The 25,244-nt window shown below is 40.9% G+C and overlaps 1 protein-coding gene across 1 annotated transcript in view; it reads left to right on the plus strand.

Moving 5' to 3' along the window:
• DYTN (dystrotelin) overlaps positions 1-24,697 on the plus strand; it is a 51,850-nt gene extending 27,153 nt beyond the window's left edge. The window contains exons 10-12 of the mRNA XM_060623195.3: positions 16,441-16,600; positions 18,983-19,487; positions 24,594-24,697. Coding sequence (XP_060479178.3) covers positions 16,441-16,600; positions 18,983-19,487; positions 24,594-24,697 — 769 coding nt within the window. The remainder of the gene's footprint in view (positions 1-16,440; positions 16,601-18,982; positions 19,488-24,593) is intronic.
• The last annotated feature ends 547 nt before the right edge of the window (positions 24,698-25,244 follow it).

Genomic DNA, 25,244 nt, shown 5'->3' on the forward strand with positions numbered 1-25,244 from the left:
GAGGAGAAAAATACACCAAATATATAAATAGGCAACCACAGAAGACGTATTGCAAATGGCTATTAAACACCCCAAAATATTCTCAATGTCACTAGTGGCTAAATTACAAATTAAAGGAACAACGAGCTACCATCATTGTATCTAACAGAACAGCAAAGCGTGAGTGAATAACCACACCCAGTGCTGGTAAATATGGAAGAGAATAGGCGCTCTGAAATTTAGTAGGAACACAAGTAGCTGCAGACTTTTCAGAAAATAAGCTGAAAAATCTCCATTTGTTTGTTCATTCCATTAACCTGTAGCTAACACTCTTCTAGGCACTTAGGATACATCAGTGAACAAGAGGGACAAAGCTGTCTCTGCTTTCTGAGAGCTTTCATTCTAGTGGGGAGACTAGACAATGAAAAATAGGCATATAGGTGAATTGTATAGTATATGAGAAGTTATAAATACTAAAATAAAAGAAAAAAAAAGAAGCAGGTGAGAGATGCCAAGACTTAGAGGAGGAATTGGTAGCACATTTAAATAGTGGACGTCTGTGAAAAGTCACATTTGAACGATGCCTTGAAGGAGGTGAGGGAGTGAATCCTACAGGCATCTAAGAAAAGCCCTGCAAATTGAGCAGACAAGCAGCCAGAAGTGGAAGTGTGCTTGGCAGGTCCAAAGAACAGCAAAGAGGCCAGTTTGGCAGAACTCGGCAAAGGAGGACACGCTGAAAATAGACCAAGGGGATGCAAGGGTTGGGGCAAAAGCAGAAGCAAGGTCGTATCATAATTTCCTAAATGTTCTTCCGGTGTTCCTCTTTTCAACTTTGAGTTTACATTTGAGTCCATTTGGAATTTATTTTAGCAAGGGTCTGACTTTGCTTTCTTTCAGATGCATGCCAATTTTGCTATCTTTCCCCCCACTTAATTACATTGCCAACTTTGCTACATATTCGATTTCCTTATATGCTTGGATCAGTTAAGAGAATTTATATTCTCATCCTCAGATCTTATGGGTCATACTAAACTGTATGGTCATGGTGATGCTATAGTAAGTAGGAGAAAGTAGCTATCATCTGAAATAGGGAGGCTGTTTTTGGAGTAGGTTTTGGGGGAGGATGGTCAGGAGTTCAGTTTGGGATAGGTTAAGATTGAGATATCTCAGACACCCATGCGGAGATGTCGACTAGGCGGTTGCCCATTCATGGTCTGGAATTTGGGGGCAAGCCTCCTGGAGGTGCAAATTTAGGAGTTGCCAACACAGATGGCTCTTCAAGCCATGACATTCTATGAGATCGCCGAGGAGAGTATAGACAGAAAAAAGGTGGATAGCGGATTGAGCCCTGCAGCAGTCCACATTACAAAGTTGGAGAGCAGAAGAAAAGCCAGCAGGGGAGACGAGAAAGATGAATGATCTAGGAGGAAAACGAAGAAAATGAGGCATCCTGGAAGGTAGGTAAAGTGTTTCAAGGAGGAAGGCGTGGTCTCCTCTGTCCAATGCTGCTGCTAGGGCAAGCAAGAATTGGCCTTTGGATTTTGCAATGAGAGAATCATTGACCTCAAAAAGAGCAGTGTAAGACAGTGGTAGTAGCAAAAATCAGACTAGAGGCAGTTTAGGAGAGAATGGGGCCTGAGGAATTGAAGATACCAAAGAAAATTCTTTCCAGGATCTGTGACAGTAGAGGGAGCAAAGAGTCAGTGTGCCTGAAGTGCAGAGAATGTTTTGTTATGATGGAAAAAATAACAGCATGTTTGAGTACTGAAGGGAATGATCTTATGGGAATAAAAGCACCACTACCTAGTAAATAAGGACACACATTGCAGCACTGGAGGGTGGGGCAGTAAACCGGAAACAACCCACGGGTCCACCAGTAGAAAACCGGTGGAACACACATGAAACAGACATCCAACAGAACATAATAAATCCGCTTAAATGAACAAATTTAAGCACGTGTCTATTATACTAGAGGGCATTCATCATCCTACATTAGCCAAAGGGCAAGTGGCAGAATAATGTGTATAAAATGATGTCATTTTTCTTCCCAAAATAAATCCAATATATATTTGATGTTTGTATGAGAACTGAAAATGGTGTGGAGCAACCCAAAGGTATCAAAATTATCTCAGACAGGGTAGGAAGAGAGTGCGTTACTCAAACATATGTGACAAAGAAGTTACGGGTTCTCCCCAAATCTCCCATTGCTTAAAGACATAATCAAGTGTAGAACAGAATAATCACTTCATTCCCTGTGCTCTCATCACATCCTGTAGAAATAATCGCGTTAATGTCGATAATGATTGTATATTCATCTGTTCATTAAATGTGAAGTATCTGTGAGCAGGGAGTTCCCTGCTTTTATTTTTAATTGTCTTATCTGCAATAACTCGAGATGGTGAGACGCTTTAAAAATAACTTTTGAATAAAAGAATTAAACTAAGTGGAACTGTATAAAATGGAATATGCCTGATCTTAAACTAATCGGCTCTATTTTATGTTCTTTCTGATAGACACGGTAAACATACACCGGTGCTTAGAACCCCTAGTATCTGACCTGCACAGGATGACCTGGGGGTTTGATGCAGCCATCGCTAAATTTCCTTGCATTCTCCTTTCTAGATTGTCAAGAAGGAGGGTGGGAGATAAAATCCCCACTTCCATGATTGGCTAATTCCTCTCTATCACCTAGGTAGTTGCCTGGGGGAAAGAAAAGCACCAGAAAAAAAAAAAGTCACGCTACTTTAATGCTCTTTTGAATATTAAATTTAATATCTGATTACGCATTTTCTAAAAAGGCTCTCCTCGATGCCGTAGCTGATAATTAAATATTATTAACACCTCTTATAAATCTCTGCTTTAGAGCAGGATTTCTATTCAGATGTGAATGTGATAAAGAAAATATTTTTTGAAATCACTTTTTATCCCCAATCACAAAGTGCTACGTATTTACTATAGAAAACCTGGAACAGACGGCAACGAACAAAATTGTAACTGCAGTCAAATCACAATGGAGCCACTATTGTAAAATTTTAATTTTTTTATTAAGTTTTTTTATTTTAATTCCAGTATAGTGAGATACGGAGTTATATTAGTTTCAGGTGTACAATACAGTGATTTAACAATTCTATACATGACTCAGTGCTCCTCGTGATAAGTGTACTCTTTCCTAATATTAATATTTTAATAGTAATGTGTTAATATTTTGGTGCACTGCTTTCCCTGCAAATACTTGTAATACAGTTTACATCATACTGCAAAGCATATTGATTATATAGTTCCATATCAGTGTAGGTTATGTTGTGAGCATTTCCCATTGCCATTACAACTCTTCAGACACATTGTCGTGCAATGTTTATTCAAGTGGGTGTGGCATTATTTATTTAACCCTTTTTCTGTCATTGGATATTTGAGTTATTTCCAATTTTTGCATACTTTAATAGTTTACTATTGAAATCCTGGTACTTTATTCTTTGTACGTGGTTCCCTAAATGTTTCAGGGGGGTATGTTCTTAAAGTGAAATCACTAGAATGAGAGGTGGGAATGTCGTCAAGACTCTTCATACTCGCTATGAAATTACTATTTAGAAGCTATGCACCAAACTATACTCCTAGCGAATTCAGGTAGCCATCTGGCTTGATCCTTGCTAGTACTGTTACTTAATTTTAAATTTTGTTAATGTTATGAGCAGAATATTTTTTTTATTTGCTTTAATGTCCATCTCTTCTTAACCTAGAAGGCAATTGTATTTTCTCTTCTGTCGGTGTCTTCTGACCAGTTTCCTGATGGCATCAGTTTGTTTCATTAATGTATTTGAACTTTTAAGATTTTAGCCATGGGCAACACTTCTTCATAGTTATTTCCTTTTAGTCTTATTTATAATGTGACTTGCTATATAGACAGTTTTAAGTTCTATGGAAACATTGCTAATCGTTCCTTTTCTGACTTCTTACACGGTTTTATGCTTGGAAGATTTACTGCGTTAAAAAATCAAATGACCCTTCAGCTGTATTTGCTTTAACGGGGCTTGATTTTTTGTTTTTTGGGTTGTTTTGGTTTTGTTTTGTTTTGTTTTTTTTTTTTTTTTTTTTTTTGCATAATATGGCTTGGCTTTTTTTCGGCAGTTAAGTAAGGTTTAAGTCTACCTGGGTTTTATTTCGATGCATGTTAGAAGGTGAGGGTATTCTCCTATTCCTACTTTTTTACCTAAATAGGCAATTCTCCCAGCAACTGCCAGTAAAATCAGAACGTGGATATATGACCCGCCCCTTTCCTAACTCCCCCCAGCAGAGGTGGAACTGTCATGATGTGTAATCAGCGTCTGGGGCCGGGTGGTAGATAGGAGGGTCCAGCGCCTCCTCTGCTGTCTTGCTGACATCATTGTTATTTTTATTTTTTAAAATGTTAGCTGTTATTAAACAATTATTCTTCTAGAAAAACTTTAAAACCATTCCTTTTAAAATTAGTCATTCGTATTTTGGTTCGATTTGCATTAAACCTCTATTCTGAGGTGCACATATCTGTCAGTAAGGGTTGTATGTAGCTTACTTCTTACCATTCTCCGTTTCCCACTGAGAACACCCTGGGTCTTTTACGTTTGTTGTACTTGTTTTGAATAAAGGCCTTTCCCATTGTACCTTTTTTCTTAATTATTGATGATGGCATATTGGAAAGTTATGGATTTTTGAAGAGTTCTCTTATAAAGAGAAAGCTTTCTGAACTCTCTTAATAATTTCAAATACTGGTTTAGTGTGAATCTTTTGCTTTTAAGTAAACAATCATACAGTTTGGGGAAAAAAGGATATTTTTGTCTCTCTTTCCAATATTTAAACCTCTCATTTCTCTGCATGTCTTCCTGAGAGAATCCAAATCTTCCAGAACAGGACTGAATAATGCAAGAGGTGGTGGGACAGCTTATCTCACTAAAAATGGAATGAGATTTAATGGGGCATTTCTCTCATGCTTCTCCATTAACTCTGATGGTGTTCGTTGTTGGATTGAAATTCCTTTTAATGTGAAGGAAGTAATTTTCTTTTCTTATTCCTTTTACGTTTTTGGTGGGGGGGAGGGGGAGGAGATGCAATCAGAAATGATTTTGAATCTATTTATTTTAAATCTCTTTTAAAGCCTCATTTGACATTATCTCATGTTTTCCTTTATTGGGAGAACTACATTAATAGTCTCTGAGAGTAAACATTCCTGGCATCACTGAAACTAAAAGCTATATCTGTTTGTAGTGAATAGTTCTTCGATTTAACTTAAATTTGATTTGCCTATTTTTTATTTAGAATTGCAACATTTATGGGGCAGCTGGGTGGCTCAGTCGGTTAAACATCTGACTTCAGTCCAGGTCATGATCTCGCGTTTCATGAGTTTGAGCCTCACGTCAGGCTCTGTGCTGATGGCTCAGAGCCTGGAGCCTGCTTCTGATTGTGTCTCCCTCTCTCTCTCTGTCCCTTCCCCTCTCATGCTCTCTCTCTCTCTCTCTCTCTCTCTCTCTCTCTCTCTCTCAAAAATAAACATTTAAAACAAAATTTTAAACATATATTCTCAAATTAGATAACTACTGGTCAGTCTTTGGCCTCTTTAATATGATCAATTGCATAGTCTTTCCCGAAGAGTAGAAATATTCCCAAAGAGTAGAAATGTATCAGGTTAATCGGATGTTTCCAAGTGTGTTGTGTATTGGAAACATTCTTCCCAGCTAAAAACTATGAATGAATGGCTACAGTGGTACACACAATTAATTATAATATAGTCTACATTGTTCTTTGTGGCATGTTTTAGAAGATTCGGTATTAATATCCTTAAGAAGACACAAACCTATCCTCATTTACATGTAGCTGAGCAACATGAATTTTCTCTTACCTTTTGCTCCCCCAAAAGAGGGCAACGCTCACCACAACAGCATATGCAGCCAGGGAACTGGACTGGCCACTTAGTGGACAAAGTTCAGCTTTGAAGGGACTGTTGCTAAGTCTACATCCTAAAAGTAAGCTGCATTCGACTTTGATGTCTTTAAATTTTGATGTCCAGTGTCCACAGATATGAAGTTTCTGCCCCCAAACTTGCTGGTATAACTTACAGATAAAGATTTCTTCTGCCCATAGGGGCCTCAACATGGCAACTCAGTATCACACAATGTGATGCTATTCAAAAGTAGGGGGGGAGGGGAAGGAAAACCAGTACATCCAGGCATAAGGAAAATGCCAGGAAATTTGGAAGGGAAGAGATGAGAGGCAAAGAGAGGTAAAAGAAATAAAATGAAAGAGAAATGTAAACAAAAAAAATCCAACGTAATTCTTCATCAAAGGAATTAGAAATGCCACCTTGGTGTGTGTGTGTGTGTGTGCACGCGCGCGTACGGTCTGCAAGTACTTTCTCCTGTTTTCAATCAGTTGTTTATTTGCTCTCCCAAGTGTGACTCCACTGGTAGGTGTTCCCCTCAATCAGGGTAATCAGTACAGTCTGATCCTAAGGAAGGTCTTCAGAACATTATCTGTAATGTTTTTCAATCACCCAGGAAAAATTAAAGCTCCCATGCTGCAGCGGTGCTGGGAAGAAGTGTGAGTGGAGGCTGGGTCCTGCGACCGCCCAGTGACAGGCAGCCCGTGTGCATGGTAACCATCAGCCCCCATAGACCCCGCCCTGCAGGCGTAGCAATGCAGAAGGCTGCAGTTACCCGTGTGGGGACACATTAAGCAGCCTCTCCGTCTCCTGCTTCGAATAAGAGAGGAAGAAAAGCCATTTCCACAACTGAGCCTTTCTTCCACTTTGACATTTCTTTGTTCCAAAGGAGGAAATTTCAAAGAGGTTTTGCTGTTCGGGTTTTCTATCCTTTACTTCACTCTCCTTTTATTCCACCTCACCTCTTTTTCATTTTTATAGTTGCGACAGCCTATCTTACTCATGTAGTACATTTCTTTCTTAGATGAAAAAAAAAAACATTTTTAATTATACAAATAAGATGAATCTGTTTGCCTTAGAAAAAGTTAAAATATTGCAGAGAAAGGCAAGGTCTTTTTCAACCATAATTCCCATCCCAGGTCAGGTTCCCAGTTCCCCAGAGGTAATCTGTTTGGGCTAGATCTTCGCATTTATTTGCGGTATATCTATGCATTTCCAAATATGCATACATACGTGTTCACGTGTGTGTGCGTATGTGTGCACGTGTGTGCCCAAAGTGGGCAAATGGCTACTATCTATTAAACGTAAAACCTGAGAACCCTGCACACATATATGCTCGAGGAGACATTACAGCTTTGTTCACTGCAACATTGCTTACACTTTCGAAAAACTGGAAACAGCTTGATGTCTTCCAAGTGAGAATGACTAAATAAACCATAGTACCTTCTCTATGGCTGAACCGTGGTAAGCCCATATGTGCCAACCCGAAACGCTTCTCAACTGCAGAACATGTACCACGTGATAACACTGATGTTAATAATATAACGTTCGCGGACTCCAAGGCTATGCGAGGCATGCGGAAGCTGTTTGAACATTTGAGTGAAGAGACAGACAGGCCCAGGTCACTCGGAGGGGCCACAGAGTACACACCAACCAGAGAGCGTGACTCTAAGTCTGTAGTTCAGTTCCTTCTTCCTGCCCTTCCCTCTTTCCTCTTTCAGGCTGTTCCTGTAGACGAATGTTCCCAAGGTGGCCAGCTCCTCTTCAGCGGGTTTGCAGGAAGGAGATAAGGCCACAGAGTATTGCCACAGCTGCTTATAAGTGTAGAGTAATAAAATCCAATCTCCCATCCAGACGTGCAGGAGCCAAGGGCTGGTACACGGTGCCCCAGGAGGCTGGGCCAGTCTGGGTCAAGTCAGGACTTATACCTGGGTGCCGTTCAGGGAGCAGAATGTGATATGAGAGGCAAAGTTTGGTGGGAAAATCCTAAATGAGAGCTGAGCTGATCACTATTAATTCAAAGAGCCTCAGTGAATCCAAAGAGAAGTGACGACTCTCAGTACACATCCATGTGGAAAGGGGTGGAAAGATAGGAAAGTTTAAGTAGAAAGTGACAGACAGAGAGGAAAGATTCCTTGAGCCAAGATTCCTTCCCAAGGGGAAGTCAGTGGCCCAACTGCTTTTCGTAGATGCCTTTGGGGAAGGAGGTTTTCTGGGCAGCAGCCTAGCTCAGGCAAAAGGACTGTTGTAACTTATTTTTAAAACCTAAAAATCTTGTTCATGGTGAAATCCTTTTAAAGAAAAGCATCATGTAAAAATGAGATGGTGAAGTTGCCCTGTGAGCATATGAACATCTGCATCCTTGTATATGAACCTAAACCCAAACACCACTCACTTCTTGAAATAGACTGTATTTCATATATGTATGATATACATTATATATATTAGAATACGTACATATCTCATTATCATGTTCCTAAGATGAATTGCAAGGAATGTGGGTTAAATTCAAACCAAAAGACAAACACTCACATTCTGTATTTCTTGCTCCTCTAGACTGTGGTCAGCATCAGGAATGAACTGTGGAGAACTCACGAATCCATTAATGCACTCCACAGGGAGTGGAAAATTTCTACAAATATATCACCATGTTTTTTTATTATTATTAAGAAGAAATCCCTTAAACAGAGAAATACTAAGCCCAATACGAAGGTAAAAGGAGACTTTGGTTCTATTTGAGTTAAGCAGAACAGAAATCATCGGGCTGGTTCCATTAAGCTTGGGAGATGGGGACAGTGACCAGCATAGGAAAAAAAAAGAGAAACTGATGCCACTAATGGCTGTAATAAGCACAACAGTGTCTAGAAAACTGTCCAGAGTGACTTCTGAGGATATATCTTTGTTGTGTGCTTCAAGTCCCTGGACTGACTCCTTTCTGAAAAACCCATCATAAAGATACATTTGAAACTCCAATTATAATCAAGGATATTAGAGCCAGACTCCCTTTTCATCTGAGTGTGATTGCCGATAAGTGTGAGGGCTCTCCTTCAGAGATGCCCACTTTAGGCGGGAGTCCAAACCAGACCCCAAGGCCTCTCCAAGACCTATGGTAATTAGGAATTTCAGAGGTTCTAACACTGAGAAATCTTGTTGCGTTTGCCACCGACAATTTGATTCCTACAAATTCCACCCATATGCCAACCGTGCTGATTAAAGAAGAAGATTGTACTTCATTCTGCCAGTTTTAATTGTACACATACTCCGTCACCGGGACTATTTTAGGCCCGGGCCTGGGAATATGGCAACAAGCAAACCAGAAGAAAAAAATTTGCCAGAATAAAGAGACAGTAAGACATTATTAAGTAATAGAATAAGTAAGGTATACGTAAAATAACAAGTAAAATATATCGTATGTCATATAATGTGAGTGTCTGGGGGTTTGAAGGCTGGAGACTAAGTCCAAAATCTAAGGCTTTATCAAGCTCCGTAGCAATGAGACATGCAGAAAGCTAAGAAGACAAATAAGTAGGGAAGGGGATGTGAGGTGCTGGAGGTCGGGTTTTTGCAATTTCAAGTAGGGCAGTCCAGGAGCCACTAGGAGAAGTTAAGGTGGCAGAGTAGTAAAGGGACCCTGGGTTTGTCTCATCCCTCAATCACAGCTAGATCAACATCAAACCATTTTGAACACATAGGAAAGAGATCCGATGATAAACAGAACAATCCGCATAATTTGAGGGAGAGAACACGGGCAGGTAGTGGTGCGGAGAGGCGACCTAGGGGAGAAAAGCAGTGGAAGCCATTTTCCAAGAAAGGAGAAAGAGGGAAAGAGAGCAGTGCTTCGGGTTTGCACAGGAAAGCACTCCACCCCCAAGCCCCGGAAAGCGGCTAGAGAGAAAGTGAAAACAGGCACAGAGGACTGGGCAAGAAACCTGTTCGCCCAAACTACTGACAGGAGTGGGGAGGAAGGAGATGGATTCAGTACCGCCAGTTTTTTATAAACGGCAGAGTACAGAGTTTGAAACTTCAGAGGTCAGCTGTAGTGCGGTCTGAGGATCCCCTGGGTCGCACAGGTAGCAGTGGTTCCCCGTGCATTTGGTAGAGGTGCTACAGCCTCTCCGTGGGCAAAAGATCCCGCGGGTGCCACCGAGCCACCAAGGTCACCAGTATAGGTTGTAATAATTCCATTTACATTCATGATTTTATCTATTTGGGTCATCTCCCTTTTCTTTTTGAGAAGCCTGGCTAGAGTTTTGTCAATTTTGTTTATTTTTTCAAAAAACCAGCTCTTGGTTTCGTTGATCTGCTCTACAGTTTTTTTAGATTCTATATTGTTTATTTCTACTCTGATCTTTATTATTTCTCTTCTTCTGCTGGGTTTAGGCTGTCTTTGCTGTTCTGCTTCTATTTCCTTTTGGTATGCTGTTAGATTTTGTATTTGGAATTTTTCTTGTTTCTTGAGATAGGCCTGGATTGCAATGTATTTTCCTCTCAGGACTGCCTTCGCTGCATCCCAAAGCGTTTGGATTGTTGTATTTTCATTTTCGTTTGTTTCCATATATTTTTCAATTTCTTCTCTAATTGCCTGGTTGACCCACTCATTCTTTAGTAGGGTGTTCTTTGACCTCCATGCTTTTGGAGGTTTTCCAGACTTTTTCCTGTGGTTGATTTCAAGTTTCATAGCATTGTGGTCTGAAAGTATGCATGGTATGATCTCAGTTCTTGTATACTTATGAAGGGCTGTTTTGTGACCCAGTATGTGATCTATCTTGGAGAATGTTCCATGTGCACTCGAGAAGAAAGTATATTCTGTTGCTTTGGGATGCAGAGTTCTAAATATATCTGTCAAGTCCATCTGATCCACTGTATCATTCAGGGCCCTTGTTTCTTTATTGACCGTGTGTCTAGATGATCTATTTCTGTAAGTGGCGTGTTAAAGTCCCCTGCAATTACCACATTCTTACCAATAAGGTTGCTTGTGTTTGTGAGTAATTGTTTTATATATTTGGGGCTCCCGTATTCAGCGCATAGACATTTATAATTGTTAGCTCTTCCTGATGGATAGACCCTGTAATTATTATATAATGCCCTTCTTCATCTCTTGTTACAACCTTTAATTTAAAGTCTAGTTTGTATGATATAAGTATGGCTACTCCAGCTTTCTTTTGACTTCCAGTAGCATGATAAATAGTTCTCCATCCCCTCACTCTCAATCTGAAGGTGTCCTCAGGTCTAAAATGAGTCTCTTGTAGACAGCAAATAGATGGGTCTTGTTTTTTTATCCATTCTGATACCCTATGTCTTTTGGTTGGCACATTTAATCTATTTACGTTCAATGTTATTATAGAATGATATGGGTTTAGAGTCATTGTGATGTCTGTAGGTTTCATGCTTGTAGCGATGTCTCTGGTACTTTGTCTCACAGGATCCCCCTTAGGATCTCTTGTAGGGCTGGCTTAGTGGTGACGAATTCCTTCAGTTTTTGTTAGTTTGGGAAGACCTTTATCTCTCCTTCTATTCTAAATGACAGACTTGCTGGATAAAGGATTCTCGGCTGCATTTTTTCTGTTCATCACATTGAAGATCTCCTGCCATTCCTTTCTGGCCTGCCAAGTTTCAGTAGAGAGATCGGTCACGAGTCTTATAGGTCTCCCTTTATATGTTAGAGCGTGTTTATCCCTAGCTGCTTTCAGAATTTTCTCTTTATCCTTGTATTTTGCCAATTTCACTATGATATGTTGTGCAGAAGATCAATTCAAGTTACGTCTGAAGGGAGTTCTCTGTGCCTCTTGGATTTCAATGCCTTTTTCCTTCCCCAGATCAGGGAAGTTCTCAGCTATTTCTTCAAGTACACCTTCAGCACCTTTCCCTCTCTCTTCCTCCTCTGGAATACCAATTATGTGTAGATTATTTCTCTTTAGTGCATCACTTAGTTCTCTAATTTTCCCCTCATACTCCTGGATTTTTTTATCTCTCTTTTTCTCAGCTTCCTCTTTTTCCATAACTTTATCTTCTAGTTCACCTATTCTCTCCTCTGCCTCTTCAATCCAAGCTGTGGTCATTTCCATTTTATTTTGCAGCTCGTTTATAGCATTTTTTAGCTCCTCCTGACTGTTCCTTAGTCCCATGATCTCTGTAGCAATAGATTCTCTGCTCTCCTCTATACTGTTTTCAAGCCCAGCGATTAATTTTATGACTATTATTCTAAATTCACTTTCTGTTATATTGTTTAAATCCTTTTTGATCAGTTTGTTAGCTGTTGTTATTTCCTGGAGATTCTTTTGAGGGGAATTCTTCCGTTTCATCATTTTGCATAGTCCCTGGAGTGGTGCGGGACTGCGGGGCACTTCCCCTGTGCTGTCTTGAATAACTCATGTTGGTGGGCGGGGCCGCAGTCAGACCTGATGTCTGCCTCCAGCCTACCACTGGGGCCACCATCAGACTGGTGTGTACCTTCTCTTCCCCTCTCCTAGGGGCGGGATTCACTGTGGGGTGGTGTGGCCCGTCTGGGCTACTTGCACACTGCCAGGCTGTGGTGCTGGGGATCTGGCATATTAGCTAGGGTGGATGGGCAAGGTGCACAGGGGCGGGAGGGGCAGGCTCAGCTCACTTATCCTTCAGAGATCTGCTTCGGGAGGGGCCCTTTGGCACTGGGAGGGAGTCAGACCTGCCGCCGGAGGTGTGGGTCCGCAGAAGCACAGAGTTGGGTGTTTGCACGGTGCAAGCAAGTTCCCTGGCAGGAACTGGTTCCCTTTGGGATTTTGGCTGGGGGATGGGTGAGGGAATTGGCGCTGGCGAACGCCTTTGTTCCCTGCCAAGCTGCACTCTGTCGTCCGGGGCTCAGCAACTCTCCCTCCCATTGTCCTCCAGCCTTCCCACTCTCTGAGCAGAGCTGTTAACTTATAACCTTCCAGATGTTAAGTCCCGCTTGCTGTCAGAACACACTCCGCCTGGCCCCTCCGCTTTTGCAAGCCAGACTCATGGGCTCTGCTTGGCCAGTGGGCCGCCCCTCCACCCCGACTCCCTCCCACCAGTCCGTGTAGGCACACCACCTCGCCGCCCTTCCTACCCTCTTCCGTGGGCCTCTCGTCTGCGCTTGGCTCTGGAGACTCCGTTATGCTTGTCTTCTGGCGGTTTTCTGGGTTATTTAGGCAGGTGTAGGTGGAATCTAAGTGATCAGCAGGACGCAGTGAGCCCAGCGTCCTCCTATGCCACCATCTTCCCTCCGATCTAGCCAAGGTCACCAGTATAGGAACAAAGACGCCGGCTGAGGGCAGCAAACCCTAGCCCCGGCCGGGTGTTGTGATTTACCATAAATCTGATCTGTTGCCACCGTACAGTAACGTGACTATTTCTTGGGACAAGCGGCACCAGCCACAACGCGAGGAGATCCTCCCCCAGAAGATCATTGCAGGTCTGACCAGCTGGAGTCTCTAAATGGTGGGATTTTGAACACAGCCAGGCCTGAGATAAAAATTTTGGAGAGAGGCACCGCCTGGTAGGCAAACAGCTTGGACATAGACAGGGGGCAGATGGGGAGCTGGCGGAAGTGGGGACACAGGAAGGGTGACTGATCGCACGCCTGTGAGAGTGTGAACTTCCTGCTCTGGAGACTAGAGAGAATGGTGAAGGCGTTTTCGCTATTAGCCCACCAACAGTGATTGACCCCAGTGGGCTATACAGCGCCACCAAGTGGAGAATGGAGCCATTACACCAAGCCCTGCCCGGCTGTGACCTCCAGACACCTCTCAGCTAAGCAAGTGGGCTTGAGAACTGAGAACCATAGAGGCAGGCCCCTCCCTTAGAAGACCAGCCTAGATCCCTTCCACGAGTTCAGTCTACTGACCATAGACTCCTGCAAAGTTTCAGCTCTAGGGGAAACTGGATCTAGCTTCATTTGGGTGTTTTGTTTGTTTTTTGTTGTTGCCGCTGCTTCTGTTTTGTTTCGTTTTTTCTATTGTTTTTCTTTTATTTCTTGGATACAGAAAGAGCAAAATTGTTTTATTTTTTATTTTTTAATTTTTAATTTTTTTTCTCTCTTCTTTTCTCTTTTTTCTATCAAGCTTCTCTTAACAAGCAGACCAAAACACACCTAGGAGCTAGCTTCCCTTATTTTATGTTTTCAGGTTTTCAATTTTTATTTTATTTTATTTTATTCTATTATTATTATTATTATTATTATTATTATTATGTTTCCCCCCCAAAATGACAAGATGGAGGAATTTACTTCTAAAGAAAGAACAGGAAGAAATGACAGCCAAGGATTTAATCAATGCAGACATAAGTAAGATATCGAACTAGAGTTTAAAACAACTGTTATAAGGATACCACCTGTGATTGAAAAAAGCATAGAAATCACCAGAGAATCCCTTTCTGCAGAGATAAAAGAACTAAAATCTAGTCAGGCCAAAATTAAAAATTCTATAACTGAGATGCAAACCCATACAGAGGCCATAAAAATGAGGATGGATGAAGCAGAGGAGTGAATTTGTGGTATAGAAGTAAAATTATGGGAAATAATGAAGCTGAAAAGAAGGGGAAAACAAAGGTCAGGGATCATGAAGGCAGCCTTAAGGAACTCAGCAATTTATTGAAATGTACTAACATTCAAATCACAGGTGTCCCAGAAGATGAAGAGAGAAAAAAGGGGCAGAAGATTTATGTGAGCAAGTTAGAACTGAAAACTTCCCTAATCTGGGGAAAGCCACAGACATTAAAATCCAAGAAGCACAGAGAACTCCCATTAAACTCAAAAAAAGCCAGCCATCACCAAGATATATCATAGTCAAATTCACAAAATACACAGACAAGGAAAGAAAGCAGGAGGGGAAAAAAAAGTCCCTAACCTACAAGGGAAGACAGATCAGGTCAGTTCACAGCAGATCTGTCCACAGAAACTCGGCAGACCAGAAAAGAGTAGCAAGATATATTAAACATGCTGAATCAGAAAAAATGTGCAGCCAAGAATTCTTTATCCAGCAAGGCTGTCATTCAAAATAGAAGGAGAAATAGACAGTTTCCCAGACAAATAAAAATGAAAGGCATTTGTGACCACTAAACCAGTCCTACAAGAAATTTTAAGGGGCACTCTTTGAGTGGAGAAAAAAAAAGACCAAAAGCAACAAAGACTAGAAAGGACCAGAGATCATCACCAGAAACACCAACACTACAGATAACACAAAGACACTAAATTCATGTTTCAATAATCACCATGAATGTAAATGGACTAAAGGCTCCAGTCAAAAGACATAGGATATCAGAATGGATTAAAAAATAAGATTCATCTATATGCTGCCTACGAGAGACTCATTTCAGTAAAGACACCTGCAGACTGAAAGTAAGGGGATAGAGAACCATCTATCACGCTAATGGACATCAAAAGAAAGCCAAAGTAGCAATGCTTATATCAAACTAGATTTTAAAACAAACCCTGTAACAAGACATGAAGAAGGGCATTATATCATAATTTAGAGGTCCACCAAGAAGATCTAACAATTGTAAATGTTTATGCCCCCAACTTAATGAACCCAAATATCTAAATCAATTAATCACAAACATAAAGAAACTCATTGATAGGGGACTTTAACGCTCCTCTTACACTAATGGATACATCATCTAAGCAGAAAATCAACAAGGAAACAATAGCTTTGAATGACACACTGGACCTGATGGACTTAACAGAGAGATTCAGAACATTTCATCAAGTAAGGCAGTCAGGGATCACCTCACTGAAAATGCAATGTTGAGCAATGACTGTGAGAGGGTGAGGAGAGGAAGGAGGGTTCCAGGCAGAAGGACCAAAAGGGCAGACTGGTGTGTTGAGAGTAGCCAAGAGCTCTGTGTGGCTGGCAGTGAGTGAGCCAGAGGGGAAGCAGAGGGAGGCCAAAGAGGAAAGGGGACTCTTGGCCAACTGCTGGGCCTTGTCTGCCTCTGAAGGACTTCGGCTTATTCTAAACAAGGAAGGGGACCCTTGGAGGATTTTGAGCAGAGGACTGACATGATCTGGTTTGTGTTTTAAAAGAATTGCCCTGACTGCCTGGTTCTTTCTTAAACCCATAAACAACTGCATTTAGGAAGAGGAACCAAAACAGACCCACAATTCATGAATTGCCTGCCTCATTGTTCCCTCCCTGTCCTGGTCCCTCCCTGCCCTGCTAGGTGTTTAGCCATGACATGTATACTGTCTTTCTAAATGGAGTGATTCCAGACAAAATGATAATGAATAAGGTCAAATTTCAAATGCAACTAGCTAGTGAAGGTGTGCTGTCAAAAGCAATCCATAACATGCATGATGAGTTTTCTAAAACACCTCTAATGCCAATGAAATTCTTAATGGAATTGTGTGTATATATAAGAGACGTAAAAGGCAGTGGTATATGGTGACCATATAGTCAAACAGTATAAAACAGCATTGATCAAGGTTAAGTAATAGTCAAGGCACAGGCTTCTCCAGTATCTTTTCCCACAGAGAGGACTCACGGTACATCTTGCTAGGGCTCTGGTGAGTGTGCTGGCCTCTTGCCCTTCCTACTCACGCAAACCTGTCCTCTTTGCAGAGTCCTTAAAAAACAGTTAAACCGATACAAAGACAAGTTGCAAGCCATATATGCCGCCCAGAAAGAAAAAAGTTGCCGATTTGAAACAAAGATTCACCAACTCACGGCCAACCAGGATAGTCTGTGGACCCAGCTACAGCAGATGGGGCAGCATCTACAGGTAGGCAGTGTGGGAGATGCCATCTGGACTGTCCAGAAATCTGACCTCAAATCCTCTGGCCAGTGGAGGGACTTCTGCCTGAAGCTTCTCACCTCACTCTGATCGGCCTCTTCTCTTCCCTGCCTCCTCTCTCCATTCCCTCACTCCTCCCACTCTTATCCTCTCCAGACTGTGTCCTTCCCCTTCCTGAAGGCAATGCCATTGGGAGAATTGGTGGCTGGTGTGGTTATCAGTGCCATTTAGAAACTATAGATCTAGAGCAAAGTGGTCCTTTACAGCACTGATTAGCCTTTTGGTCTCTGCATCCTTTTTACATTCTTAAAAAAAATTTGAGGATCTCAAGGAGCTTTTGTGGGTTATATCTATTGCTCTTTACCATGATCAAAAATAAAAGCGAGAGGTGGCTTAAAAGTTTATTACTGAATTTAAAAATGTAGTAAACCCATTACATAGGGAACAATTTTAAATAGTAACTATATATTTAAAAAAAAAAAACCTTAGAATAGTGGCATTGTTTCACATTTTTAAACAAATTTCTTTAATACCTGGCTTAATAAAAGACATGACATGGGGCGCCTGGGTGGGTCAGTTCGTTAAGCGTCTGACATCAGCTCAGGGCATGATCTCATGGTTCACGGGTTCAAGCCCTGTGTCGGGCTCTGTGCTGATAGTGCAGAGCCGGGAGCCTGCTTCAGATTCTATTCTGTGTCTCCCTCTGTCTCTCTCTCTGCCCCTCACCGTCTCACACTCTGTTTCTCTCGTTCTGTCTTTCTCACTCTCTCTCTCTCTGTGTCAAAAGTAAACATTAAAAAATGTAAATAAACATTAAATTTTTTTAATTAAATAAATAAGTTAATAAATAAATAGAAGACATGACTTCACTGCTTCATTCAAGATGTTTTATTGAAGTATATGAAGAAATCTGGTCTTATAGAGATTTGCAGTTGAAAAAGAGAAAAATGTTTGAATAAAGTCTGTTCAAATCATTAGAGATCTTTTTCGTTGGAAGTGCACCGAAACACAAGTGATTGTTTCTTAAAGGAGAGTTGCAACCTTGAATCTGAAGCCATCGCTCTCTCACACTCTTGTTTCATTAAAATACAATGTTGTGTTGTGCTCTTCGAATGAAGCTTCTACCCATGCATGATATTGGAACACGATACACTGGTAATTTGGAAGTTCGCTGAGCTAAGCCAAACTTCTTGCCTCCCATTAGACAATACCCACCCTTCCTCCTCCACCCCCCCCCCCCCCCCCCCCCGCCAAATCACATTCATTAATACCACCATTAAGCTCATCAGGAAAGTCTTTCCGGGTTGGAAAGGTATCATGCACGTGGTGGTAGATCCGAGTTTTCTAAAATCTGGTTTCTGCTACAAGCCTCACCTGTTAAAATTGACAACACATACTGTGAATTGCTTCCTTACTGTGACAATCTCACTTCACCTATTTTTGGAAAACGTTTGCCAGACTTCCAAGTCTGCATAACAGTCTGCAAGTCCATCCTTTCACCCAAAAGGCAACTTTTGTGTTTCAGTAACATTAGAAGTATTTTGCACACTTCCCACTTCATCCTACACATGTCATACATGTATTCTACAAAATACATGTCATCATGTACATTTTTCATCCTAAAAAATACATGTCATAACTAAGAAAACTGAAAATGTTTGTTATACCACCAAGGATATTTTTTTTTTTTTATTTTAGCTGCGAGAGCATAATTGTGAAGAACACTACTGACTAGTAGCACTCTTGGATGCTGCCTTGATTTGTACCAAGGCACCAACGGTGTTAGCCTTACTTACTTTAGCCTTACTTTTGACTCTGTACCCTCGGGGCAAATGTCAACACAGTGAACAGGCAAATAATATCTAAGTATCATCGGGCAAATAATTTTGACCTCACAGACCTCTAAGAAGGTCTTAGGGATTTCCGAGAATCTGTGGACCACACTTTGGGAATTGTGCTTTATAGGGTGCACACCCCCTAGATTCTATACCCATGGCTTATTATAAGCCCCCCAACATACCTAGCTAGATGGATCATTATGAACGTGTTTTATTGTAATACATTTTAGCTACAATTCAAGGTATCCTGATGTTCTCAGAAATTCCTTATGATAGTTTTAGAACCTGAACATTTAGGACCTAGAATTTTCCCAAGTTCTTGTGATATTTTAGAATCTGAACTGCTGTCCTTTTTGTAGCTGGTTTTAGAGGGACATTGAATTAACAGCATAAAATAAAATCAATAATAAATGATTTACAAGGAGAAAAAAAAATCTTGCATTAAAATTTCCAATTAGGAGATTAAAACGTAATGTATTTATGAAAAGGGTACGATAAAGGTTGATTTCTTCATGAAGTTTTCTTTACCCAGGCAATGTTGCAGCCACTCCACCCTTCATCTTCTTCCTGTCAAAATACGATGTCCAAGGGTGACCACGGAAAGGATGGAAGGTTTTGGAGGGGAGGAGATTCTTCCCAGGCCACAAATGCCACTGAAGCCTGTTCAGAATGGGAACCTTTCGCTTACCCAACCATGACTGACAAAAGTCACCAAAGTCAAGCAAATGCAGAGCGTGCTGTACCAAATTCAGAATCCCCAGAGGCCCTTTTGCCGCTGAAGTCAACACAAAACAGCAAGGCACAAAGCCAAGCACCAAAGACCTCAAAGGAAATCTTTAGCTCCTTACCCGGTTCTCAGGAAGGATCGCTGCAGGACACCCCCCGAATGGTTCCTGAAATGAGCAGTCATGCTCTGGCAACTGCAGACAGAAAAGAGATGCCTAACATCCAGGAGGGAAAGGATGAGCTAGAGGAAAAGGAACTGCAAGAACTGTTGTCAAAACTTACAGATGCCTTCACTCTAGAAGTGCCAGCAGGTAAGATTTTCACAATCATTGGAAAAAGTTAACGGCCAAGGATTCAGGCTGCCTTTTTTTAAAAAAAAATTTTGTAATGTTTATTTATTTTTGAGACAGAGGGAGATAGAGCATGAACAGGGGAGGGTCAGAGAGAGGGAGACACAGAATCCGAAGCAGGCTCCAGGCTCCGAGCTGTCAGCCCAGAACCCGACGTGGGGCTTGAGCCCACGAACCGTGAGATCATGACCTGAGCCGAAGTAGGACACTTAACCGACTGAGCCACCCAGGCGCCCTCAGGCTGCCTTTTGTTTTATAACATTATCCCAACAGCTATAATTCATCTAGTGAGTAAGAGTGAGAGTTGTGAATGGTTTGGACATCAGTAGCATCTCTGAACTTGAGGTCTAGAGTTGCCCAATTTACAAGGATTTTGTGAGCACTAAAGGTGATAGACCGTAAGAGATTTTACTATAGCGTCTGGCACAATCCTAGCATTCCATAATAGTAATTAGCTACAAACATTTTAGAAATAACAGCTTTCATAGCTAAACTGGAGAAACAAAAGCAAAAAATAAAAACGATATGAAGATGTCAAAGACCAAAAGACTCTCCTAGAAGAGAAGCCAAGTTTTTACGTGAAATTTAAATTAGAAAGCATTTCCATTATAAAGTATTAAATTATAGAAGAGAAGTAAATAACAAAAAATAGATAATTTTGTTATTGCTCTTATTATTATCAATAGTACTGCCACAAATATAATTGGGCAGCCTGACATTACCGTTTAAAAATGGGGGTAATAATAAAGCATAAGAGACTCTTAAAAACTGAGAACAAACTGAGGGTTGATGGGGATGGGAGGGAGGAGAGGGTGGGTGATGGGCATTGAGGAGGGCACCTTTGGGATGAGCACTGGGTGTTGTATGGAAACCAATTTGACAATAAACTACATATATTGGAAAAAAATTAAATAAATACATAAATAAATGGGGGTAATAATGATGTTCTTCCAGAAGACAATTGATTAAGTTTCTACAATGTAAGTAGTAGAATTTATCATCATTATCATCATCATCTTCTTCATAAGCTATGACTCCTTGCTAAATTCTGAAGGCTCTTTTTAAAAAATCTTGAAAAAAAATAAGAAAAAATAAAAATCGTTTGAAAATTAAGTTAAAATTTAGCTTAAAATTTTAATTTTAAAATTTAAAAGGCTCTTTACTATAGTTATTTCTTCTGTTTTGGCCTGATAGTATCTTATTTATAGTGTTTTGTTGCCTTAATATTATCCCTATATCTATATCCATGTCCTTTTTGAAAGCCTAAAATCTTTTGTGCTTGAGTGACCATCTAGAGATGTGCGAGGAGGGCTTCTCAAAATATTTCCGAATTGGCGTGTGAGTTTTTTAGAGCTGCCATAACAAAGCACCTACCACAGAGTGGGTAGCTCAAACATCACAAATTAATTTTCTCACAGGCCTGAAGGCTGAAGTCTGAGATCAAGGTATCCCTCTGTGGGCATCCCTATCCAAATTTGCTCTTTCTATAAAGACACTACTCCTATTGGATTAGGATCTGCCCGTATAACTTCATTTTAATTTAATTAACTCTTTAAAGAAGCTGTTTCCCAATATATTCACACCCTGAGGTCCTGGGGTTAGGACACCCACATATGAATTTGGGAAGAGACACAATCCAACCCGTAACAGTCGGTGAGCTGGAAAATCAGGACATCATAATGTCGGTCGTATACTGAAGTTGGTAGAAACAAGTCAATAAAGTAATTATTTGGTGATTCTGAAAATCTCCACTGTGAGAAGAGTTGGAGTTATAATCCTTGCATTAGAGAACACGATTACCAAGATGCCCAAAGCATGCTCAGACTGCCTGAGATAAAGACAGGATGAGAACTCCTTGTGCTTGATTCTGAGGCCGGCACAAGATTCCACCCACTGTGTTTCCACTTTAACTTCACTGGGGTCATGACGAGTACTCAAAGCAAAGTCAACATCCACTTGAAGGTTTCAGGAAAATTTCACGTAAAAATTTGGCTTTTATTCGAGAAAAATCTTCCAGTCTTTGATATCTTCATCTCATTTTTATTTTTTGTTTTGTTTCTCCAACTGAAGTTATTAGGGCTCTTGATTCCTCACAGCCCTTGCAAATGGAGCAGGCTGTGTTGCACGTTCCAGATCACTAATAAGCTAGGTCTAGTACACACATTGGGAAGACATTATCCCAACACGTGTGCAGTTTGATACCTAAAACTAAAAGATGCATGCATATTTTAATTTCCTTTATCAAAGTCTATGTATAAAAATCATACATACATACGTATACACACATGATTATATCATTAAAAGGAAAATCATGAAAGGGTAAAGCTTATTTCTACATTTAGATGATGCAATAATGTGTAGAGGTGCAGTTAGCATCGTCCAATCTTGTAGAATATACCAAAAAAAAAAGTATGTCTCAAAAAATTAATTTAAGGAGAATCATTAGGATGTTTCTACTGGAGGTATACAAAAGTGCTTAGGATGTTAGCAAGAGAGCACGTATTTTCCCTTTTTGTTATTATGGTAGTGTATACTTCAGGATGATCCCACAAATGCTAATTGACAAGATTTAAATTTACAGTCTTATTTCTTTTCGAGCAGCTCTGTTTCCTTAATGCTTTCAAGCAGAGGATCTATGTTAATCTTCATGGCTATTTGCATTTCCTAAACCTTGTCACTCCTCACTCAAATATTTCTGAGTAAGTTTATATCTTTATTCATTCTGGTTTTGAATATGATCTTGTTTGCAAATTCTTCTTAGCCATTGGTGATATGGGTTATAAAAGTACACTCCATTTATGCATAATCTCTGCATGCTTGCCAAAATTACACCAAAAGGGCATAACAGGGCCAGAAGTGTGATAACCACACTGATGAAGGTGTGGAAAGGCCAACAAACTAAATTAGGGTGTTGGCTACCTTTGTTTTATTTCTCTGTCATGGATGCATCAAATAACAGCAGGAAGTTTTTGATCATCTTACTGTCCCAGTTTTTTTTTTTAATTTGAGAATTCTCTGGAAAATTAGGAAGTCCCATTGTTTGTAACAGGCTAAGGTTTACTCAGTGTCAACGTATTTACCCAGTGTTGTGATCATCCTAGTGATGTAGGCAGGCTGGGTCCGAGGACCCAGAGCGGGTCCTGAGGACCTGCCAAGAGAGTCCGTGGCTTCACGCAGGATGGAAATCAAATGCAAGCCAGCAGGAGGTGAAAGCAGAATTTATTGAAGATATAAAGAGCGAGGTACAGATGGAGAGTCTGAGAGACTTGGAAAGGAAGAGAGGGAGTCTCATCTTTGGTTCGGTCTGGGGTTTTATTGGCAATTGTAGTCAGTGCACGTGTCCTCTCGGGCACACAGGAACCGGTCAGAACAAGGACAGAGTGCAGGTGTCCATCGTAAGGCACTTATTCCCTGAAGCCAGGGAGTCTTGGCATCAAGATAGATAATCTAGCGCCAGTGGTCTGGAAAAGGCACATGATGACTCTGCCCTGTCATTCCTTAGATACCATCTATTATGCTGGAAGACCCCAAAGACATCATTATCTCTTTGTCCCTTACAAGGAGGACACACATTAAGGCATGTGTAGGGTGGGGGGTGCAGGTCCTAGCAAGAATAGAAGCGGGAAAAGAAGTGAAGGGGGAAAAGAAAAACACAGCTTTTTCTTTCACAGGGTCTCTTCCGTTTCCCTGCCTCACTGTCGCTGACTATTCTTTTAGATGGGAGCTGCGCTAAGGAGTCAACACAGTTTGGAAATTAAGATGAACTTTAAATTACTTAAAATATAAGACTAACGCAGTAAGCCTAATGGTCAATTAGGCAGTTGTGCACGTTAACTGAATAGAGTCATTCATTATCACGATAGGATAACAGAATTTCAAGAGACTATGAGAGTTTAATAGAAAGCATGTAGAAGAAGTTCCCCAAACCTCCTTAAATTCCAAATGCTGGGTTGAAAATCAGTAGCAAACGATTTGCTCAAGCTTGCAGCAAAGGAATTTACCTTACAGTGCAGGAACAGGACATTTTTCTCTGTATGGTTGTATGGCTTTCCTTTCTCAACTTAAGTTATATTGTTCTTGCTTTTGCTTTTTTTTTTCCATAGGGCACCGCTCAAACTATTCATCAGTAGCCAAACAGCAGAGGTTCTCACAGCATGGTCCCTAGACCAACGGCATCAGACTCACCTATGACCATGTTAGCAATGCAAATTCTTGGGCCCCATCCCTGATATACTCTATTAGCCAGGAAGCTCCAGAGAAACAGAACCAAAAGGGTGTAATATAGAAAGAGACTTATTTTTAAGAAATTGGCTCATGTGATTATGGAGGCTGGCAAGTCCCAAGATCGACTGTCAGCAAATTGGAGACCTAGAAGAACCAGCGGGTGTGGTTCTAGTGCAAAAGCTGGCAGGCTGGAGACTTAGGAAACGGTGATCTTTCAACTGGAATCTGAAGGCAGAAGAAAACTCATTTTCCAGCTGCGAGGCAGTCAGGCCGAAAGACTTCTCCTACTTAGCCTTTTTGCTTAATTCAGGCCTTCAATTGATTGAATGAGGTCCATCCACATTAGGGAAGGCAATCTGCTGCGGTTAGTCTGCAGATTCAAATGTTAATGTCATCCAGAAACACTCAGCACACCCAGAACAATGTTTGACCAAATATCTGAGCACCAGTAGCCAGTCAAGTTGAGGCATAAAATTAACCATCACATGTACCAAATCAGAACTCTTAGGGGAGGACCTAGAAACCTGTTTTTACACTGTCCAGGTGACTCTGATATACACCAGAGTTTGAAAACCTCTGCTCTACAGTGGGATTTCTGGCTCCTCAGATTATCGCTCAGAGTCATGGGAATGTCCTTTAAGAACCCAAGACCAAGTTGTATTAGTAATCGATCGTGGCAAATAACAGCCATCTTATTTTCCAGATAGCCTAGAGAAAGGGCATTGCCAACAGGGACGGGGGAGCGATGGTTTCTATTTCTTCTCCATGCTAGAACTTTGGCACCGTCAGCTTAGGAACCTGTAAGTGCTTTCTCTGAAGGACTCTCCTGTTTGTTGATTTCAGGCCCGCAATCTTCGGTAAACATGGACCTGTATTGTGGAGCTGAGCGGCTGTGCAGGGCCTTCTCTGCCCTTGTCGATCAAATCACTTTGTCCAACTTGAAGTGATGAGTCCAGGCCCAAAGACCCCTTGGATGATGATGAAACATATTTTCAAAATCTATACTAAAAGAATTAAGCCTTTCACCTCTCCATAATCTGGTGTGAAATGTGAAGAAAGTAAGTTTTATTTTTTTCAACTCCCTACTCACGTATCTCAGTCCTGCAGTTCAGACGAAAGCCCCGGGAGTGGGGGCAAAGGAAAAAAAAGGCCAAGTCAAATCCAGGTGTGTTGGGTATCCGATAGAGGGCCATTATTCATTCGAATACCTTATTAGTGATATTCCAGTGTGTGATCTACATGAATTAATGCAACTGTCTTCTTCAAGTAGCACTTAGTGAATTGATGACTGTATTTTCTTTTTTTTTTTTGCCCGTATTAATATCTTTCTTTTTAAATTTATTTTTTATTTTTAAATTTACATCCAAGTTAGTTATCATATAGTGCAAGAATGATTTCAGGAGTAGATTCCAGTGATTGATTCCCTATGTATAACACCCAGCGCTCATCCCAACAAGTGTCTTCCTTAGTGCCCATTACCCATTGAGCTCATCC

The sequence above is a fragment of the Panthera onca genome, chromosome C1 (genome assembly GCF_046562875.1).
Source record: "Panthera onca isolate mPanOnc1 chromosome C1, mPanOnc1 haplotype 2, whole genome shotgun sequence".
Lineage (NCBI taxonomy): Eukaryota > Metazoa > Chordata > Mammalia > Carnivora > Felidae > Panthera > Panthera onca.